Genomic DNA, 6,887 nt, shown 5'->3' with positions numbered 1-6,887 from the left:
TGAAATGTTTTCACTTGTCAGTGTGACCTTGCGTTAGAGTAGCAGTACTTATTGCGATTCAAAATTATTTTGAAGTCTAAGGACAAAGACCTCCGAGGATGAGGTGCGCACGATTACAACAAAGAACTTCCACGGTTACCACTTGACCTATCTGCGTGGCTCTCCTGGTCGTGATGGAGCGTGACGGTGCGAGCCGCTTATTAGGAAATGAGACAATATCCTTAAATTACGTCTTCTTAACAGTTGCACGTAACATTTGCATTATTGTAAGTTATTCGATGTATTCCAAACTTATATTTTTCTGTAATCAAAATTGATTGTGACTATTTTATACCATCTACGTATCTGCGTCATGTCGCTAGTTTTCTCTGTCATCCGCTGATAATATCACCACAACGCTGATGATTCGGTCCTTTATCTAAAAGTGATCTTAATTTACTCGGCATATTTCCCAGCATTTCAAATTTCTCTAAAAACTACCGTCGTATATGCGATAAATGTGTTCGAAGAATTATAAAACGACTCTACATAATATTAAGCTTATTTAAAATAGATTGTTTTCTCGCTCTTTAGCTACAAGTGTACGTGATTTAACTCCTAAGACAAAATTAAAATACTAAAGTCATTTAAATCACTTCTTTTATAACTGACCTGCCGATGTTTATGACTTAATAGAGTAATATTTAAATTTTCTTTTCTTGTCTTGAAACTTTTTGAAATCAATGCCTGCCTTTATGACTTATGTATGTCTGCTATCTTTTTGGTACTGACAGGGTGGTACAATTGATGAACACTACTAACATTAGCATTCTTTCAGATTATGTTCCATAGTAATAAATCTTACCATGTTTTTTTGTTAAGATCTATTGACTTGTAAACACATTAGTGGTGGGAGAATTGGAGATCACGCGCTATGTGTTAATTTTGTCATCAATTGTCTTTTTTAATTTTTATGTATTCATCCAGCGATGAAAAAAATATTTATTATTTTGTAGGTCTTAAGAAATTTATTCTGGATATAACATTTGTCGTTACTATTTTATTTTTAAATTCACCTTATTAAGTCTCATATAATATGTTATATCACATAGGGGAAACTGAATTATTAACTTTATCTTACATCAGCCATTTATAACTGAATTATTTATTACAACATTTTCATTAACTTATAAAACATGGAATTTTTTATTGCTGTTTATCTTTTAAAATATTTTACAATACACTGTTCCATGTATTAGATAAATATAATAGTTTCTTAGTATTATTTTCAAAATCTTTACTTCTATAAACATTTTGTAAAATATGAAAATGTTTATTTAAGATATTTTTAAATTTGCTATTATCCAAGTTTCTAAAATGAAAATTAAAAATAAAACTTTACTAAAATTTACGACCTAGTTTGATTTGTATTAATCTTCACGATCCGTGAGATTATGAAAATCTAGAACAACCTAATCTGCTAAGATCGATCTTAATTATAATTATATATTATCACTAATCTTCCATACACAATAGAAATTGAAAAAGACAAAGGTTCATATGGGATTTGAACCAAGGTCTCTCAGGTATTATTCACTAATAATAATACTAGTCTGTAACTTATATTACGACATATACACTCAATTTTAATTGCGTTTTTTAATAAAATATTATTTATATCTGATTTCAAAAGACATATTATTTAAGTGTGATATTAATAATATAGTAAATACACTGCACAATTGCTAGAAATAATAATTATTATTTATTATAGACATATAAACATAGTTTACTAAATTTAGAACCATTTTATTTATAGACATTTGAGTAGCGAATTAATTAATACATATAATTATACGTATTTTTTCATACTTATTTCTGACGCTATTTATTTATTATTACTTTATATTGTATTTATAATAAATTATAAAAAAAATCAGTGATAGTTAACGTTTTATTGCTTTGCTTTATTTTACTACTTTTTTACATTAGTACGTTTAAATAATTTATTCTAATAGTTTTCAATTATTAAATTTCGTTAATATATTTTATGTATTTTTTATTTTTCTTATATCAATTCAGAAGTTATTAATATTTTTTTATAAAATCAATGTTTCTTTAATTTATTGGTATTATTTGATATAAAAATCACTTACATTAAATAAAATTTAAAAAAATATATAAATATACTGTTGATTATTTATAATTTCTTTAGTTATATGTGTACCTAAAAACAGTGAAAATTCGACCACCGTACATGTACGGCGATACTGCTCAAGAGGTTAATATTATAAATACCTAAATTATTTAAATTCAAATTATTTATATTTCTTCAAATATGACTGTCATGAATTGGCAGGTTTTTCCCATGTGGCATTATGGTCATTATACGAACAATAAATATACTATTAAATATTTAAAAAATAAGTAAATAAAAATATATGCTCACAACCAAAATATACGAGGACATACGTATACTATATATTTCTCCAGCTTCTTATAACAATCGCTCAAAACACTGTCTTTGGCAAGCTCGTTGAGAAGCTAGATGGCTTGTGCATGAGAATAAATGAATCACTTCTGTAGTGAATTTCCCTGATGTGTTAATTCATGACTTAGCATATTATTATTATTATCAAAATGCACTTGCTTATAGGTCATCATCTTGTTTTAAATATAATTATACGTGTTGATAAACCGAATGAAAATATTATTATTATTTATATTACTTCAATCTTCTAATGACTCATATAAATATAAACTTTCTCTTGGTCGATATTATATTTAGCTCGTGTGGTCTATGGTGTTTATCTTCTTTAAACTCAAATGCTTATTAAACTTAGCTTACCTTTAATTGTTTTAGGATCTTAAGAAAGGTTTTTAATTGTTTAAATTTAAAAATTATTGAACAATATTCGTCAGCATAAATTTCATACTATTCCCTCATTCAGTATAAACTAACATACTGCTAAACATATCGCATGGAGATAAGCGTTACAATGGTAATTGTATTTTGTTACTATCGCTTTAAAATTGTGTCATGAATTAATTATTTGTTATTGTTGATTGTGTGCATCCGCCGCCTCGTGTCTGAACCTAATTACTCTTTCAGCAAATAAGATACGAGAATTAAACAGTTTTAATATCAAATAAAAGTGTTTATTCAAAAATCATTTTTTGTTCACATTCGTTTTTTTTAATAATACGTTCTAATACATTTGATTACAATAAAAATAATAATATCATATTTATATAGAATAATAAGTTACAATAGCAAACATTAAGTCAGCTTTTAAGCTAAGACAATTAAAAATATTTATTTTTTCAAAAAAATCACATATCACATGAGTATTTAAATAATTTCGCTAACGTTACTTGATTTATATGTATTGTATTGTATATGAAGAGCGTAATTAAAATTATATCAAAATTTACCATTACTTCAGTTTTTAACTGTTCGTTGATATATTTATATTTTATAATTAAACAAAATGTTTTCGATCGCTGCGACTCGCGCATTACCAACGAGAAATTGAGTCGAAAATAGCAAAATTTAATATCATCAACGAATCGCATTAAAGCAGTTCTTCTCAATATTTTTAATAATATCAATATGTACATAGTATATTTAATTTGGAACACAATTTATTCATAATATTCGATAGGTCATGTTGCGTTTAATTTATTATTAATTAATATTAAGAAATAATGGTAAACATTGATTGCTGCATGCGATCATTCCATCAGTAACTATAGATAAACTCCTATTTTTTAGTCATATGTCTTTTTAAATAACAATACTTTTTAAAGTAGAGAATTGCATTATTATTACAGAAGTTTACCCATAGCAAATAGTCGCACCTTCGTTGACACTGATTTTAAAATGTGAGAATAGGTCCTTCGCGATGATCCAGAATATCTGAAAAGGCAAAAAAAAAAAAAATTTAGATAGTTGTAATGACATTGAGGCTTTTAAGCGTTCACACTATATACAATATGATAATTTAGTAGATGAGACTAAGATGTGATATGGTCTGTGTATTGACATTTTCGCACGAATCTCTTCAATTAAAATACATAAACATATTGGAGGCTTCATTCAATTCATTAGTGATGCTGATTTTTCGCGCCGGTTTACGTGTCACTCGCGACAGCCTAGGTAGGAGGTCGGGCCTATCCTCAGTCCGTACAGTATACATAAAAGCCGATTTTTTGATTTTAGGGCAAATTTAATTAATTAAAATTCTACTTTATAGTCATTATTAAAAAACAGAAAACAATAAAATCATTGAATTTTATACTAAATTTATATTATTTTTTTTTTGATTCAATTGTATGTAGTTTAAACAATAATATATTATTTATTCGTTTAAATTAAATTAAGAACATTGTGATTACCAGGCTAAACCCAATGTGTCACTATGGACGAAAAAATAAATAATACATAATAAAAATTTAATGACACGAATTGAATGATGTACAATGCCAGGGTATTAAGGAGAATAGTTTAAGAGAAACACTCAATAAACTCCAATAAAATAATTAGTGTTACGGGGGGTGTGGACCGCTTTCCAAGCCGAAGAGTTGCACTCGTAGGGCTCTAGTATAGTACTGGTAACGGCAGTAGTGCACGCAACTTGGGCGCTACGAGTCCAACCCAATGGGCGGGCACCCAGCTTTTGAAAGCCGAATGAGCTGGACCCCCCCTCCGTATTGCTACATATTTTATGGAGTTCAGTGCTCTCGTTGGCTACCTACATTGAGTTGCAATTGCATGCATTTGCGGATCATTCTTGTAGCAGTACCACCCCCCCTTTTATAGAGGGGTGTATTTACTCAGTCACAGCCTCGGCCCTCAGTTACCATAAGAGGATGAGCACTTTGGCCCTGCTTGCGTTACTATGCTATGCTTTGTTCGCCATGGGTAGTGCCTCGCGTTTCTACTTCGGGCGGTCGCCTGAGAGATCACTCCCTCAAGTGTTTGGGTTTTAACCTCACGAGGTTCCCCCCGCTCTACCACGCTATGCTCGGCGAACTCCAGCGTGTGGTTGACTGGCGACGATTATTTACATACAGAAAAAACTTAAATTTATAACTGCAGTATTTATATCATTAATAAATAATGTGAAGAGCAGAGGGCCTAGGAGTCAAAATATTTTTTCGACAATCGCTTGAAACCGAGTTGAATCATCCAAGCAATCGAGGTCCGACAATTTTTTTAATGATAGCTCACGAAAAACTTTGTCGAATGCCTTCTCAAAATCTGTATATGCGACGTCTACTTGAATTCCTTACATTTTTTTTTATTTTATTTTTTATTTTGAATACCAAGATATTCTATATGAGCTGTATTATATGATGCAATACATTTTATTATATGATGCGATACAGTTCTTAGAAGTGCAAGCAATAAAATCAATTGGAAATGCCTGGCATAAAAACATACAAAATAATTAAAATTATTCAAGCCGATATGCATTATCTAATATATAAAACAAATTGGAATTTGGTTTCCAATTATGCGTTTTATATAATATATGATAGTTAAAAGTTGGTTAATATTCCTACAGATGATCTTTTTTGGAGCTTTACTAAAAAACCTACATATTATATATTTGCATTTTAAGAGTATTCAAAATAACATTGATTTTGCATTCAACACATATCGTACAGAATGCCACACGTCGCACAGGTGCTACGTAAAAACGTGACTATCGCAATTATACACGTTAAACGAACGATAGTGTTGCGCAAACGTGAATAATCAACGTTTTCATAATTAATATTGTTTCAACCATTAGTGTCACAATAACTAGATTTGTCGACTTAATGAGTCGTTAAACGACACGTAACGAATTTCAAGAGCAGTATGATTATCGTATTATTTAACACGATAACGGTCAATATAGACATTATATAATATTGAACCTAGCTTTAAACCTTTCAACTGGTGCTATGATTCATATAGACAATTATGCGGGAGGCAAAAATTAAAATTTCCTGTCGGCAATTAGGACCAATTGTTATAAATACACAGTCGTGGGCATTTTTATATTTAGCTCTCTAGATTCCATTGTGTTCAGTTTGATCAACATTTTTGTTGTTTATTCAAGCAACTTTTATAAATGTTGAAAATTAAAATAACGTATTAAATAACATCTTTGGGTCTTTCGTGAAATTGAAAAAAATAATTTTATCGTACAATATATTATTATTATGCAATGCAGCTCTTCGCCACTGATAAGAGCATGGATAACCAGCGCGTTTATACATAATTGTGCTATGAATATATGGTTCAATTACGGTATAACACGTCAAACAACATAAACTCATAATCTGTGTAAATACTATTAAAATATACAATCGTGTAATACAAATTTGCAAGTCACAGTTCAAACTCATTTTATGACGAATCAACAGATGGCGTTGTCTCTGTGGAAAATGAGATAAATCTCTTAAGTACCTTTGGCAATACTCCACCACGGCAGCGTGACGTATGTGAGGAAGGCATTTAATGGTGTGCTCTGTTGCCTCTTGTTCTCCTTCCAAAAGTGGAAGGACTGAGTGAAGCCTCTCATAGCCCACAGTGGATTGTAGGCGCCGTCGTCAAGCTCTGTTATAAACATAATAGTCAATCAATTGAGAAAGGTCAACATACATATATTAATAAATTGATAAGCGATTACAAATCAGCTGATTCCAACACTACTTCAAAATAATAACAAGGTATTATAATATCAATCATGATAACCCACTTTCCTATTATATGTTTACTATATTGGCTTTGAACTCGATCATTGTAATTTCAGGTGTGATTTATTTTTGCATTAGTTCTATCATTTATTGCCCAGTTTTAGATAAGATAATTTTCTAAAAATGGAATACGAAAAATCAAGAAGTAAATACTC

The 6,887-nt window shown here is 29.8% G+C and overlaps 2 protein-coding genes across 12 annotated transcripts in view; one reads left to right on the top strand and one right to left on the bottom strand.

Moving 5' to 3' along the window:
- LOC148231904 (phosphatidylcholine:ceramide cholinephosphotransferase 2-like) overlaps positions 1-6,887 on the top strand; it is an 80,546-nt gene that overhangs the window by 45,500 nt on the left and 28,159 nt on the right. The window contains exon 2 of one of the 8 annotated variants that reach the window (XM_088192695.1): positions 76-266. The exons of the other annotated variants lie outside the window; for them this stretch is intronic. The gene's annotated coding sequence lies outside the window, so the exon portion shown is untranslated. The remainder of the gene's footprint in view (positions 1-75; positions 267-6,887) is intronic. 8 annotated transcript variants of the gene reach the window in all.
- The window catches only part of LOC148231903 (uncharacterized protein KIAA0930 homolog), a 38,823-nt gene continuing 35,058 nt past the window's right edge, over positions 3,123-6,887 (bottom strand). For all 4 annotated transcript variants that reach the window (XM_088192673.1, XM_088192675.1, XM_088192674.1 and 1 more), the window contains 2 exons: positions 6,443-6,592; positions 3,123-3,898 (listed from right to left, as the gene is read on the bottom strand). In XM_088192673.1, the coding sequence (XP_088048799.1) occupies positions 3,858-3,898; positions 6,443-6,592 (191 nt within the window). In that variant the 3' untranslated portion in view covers positions 3,123-3,857. The remainder of the gene's footprint in view (positions 3,899-6,442; positions 6,593-6,887) is intronic.

This window comes from Plectrocnemia conspersa, unplaced genomic scaffold (genome assembly GCF_051122295.1).
Source record: "Plectrocnemia conspersa isolate PC_06_02 unplaced genomic scaffold, ASM5112229v1 ptg000009l, whole genome shotgun sequence".
NCBI lineage: Eukaryota > Metazoa > Arthropoda > Insecta > Trichoptera > Polycentropodidae > Plectrocnemia > Plectrocnemia conspersa.
Note: the sequence above shows the minus strand (reverse complement) of the source record. Positions and strands in the feature narration are given on the sequence as shown.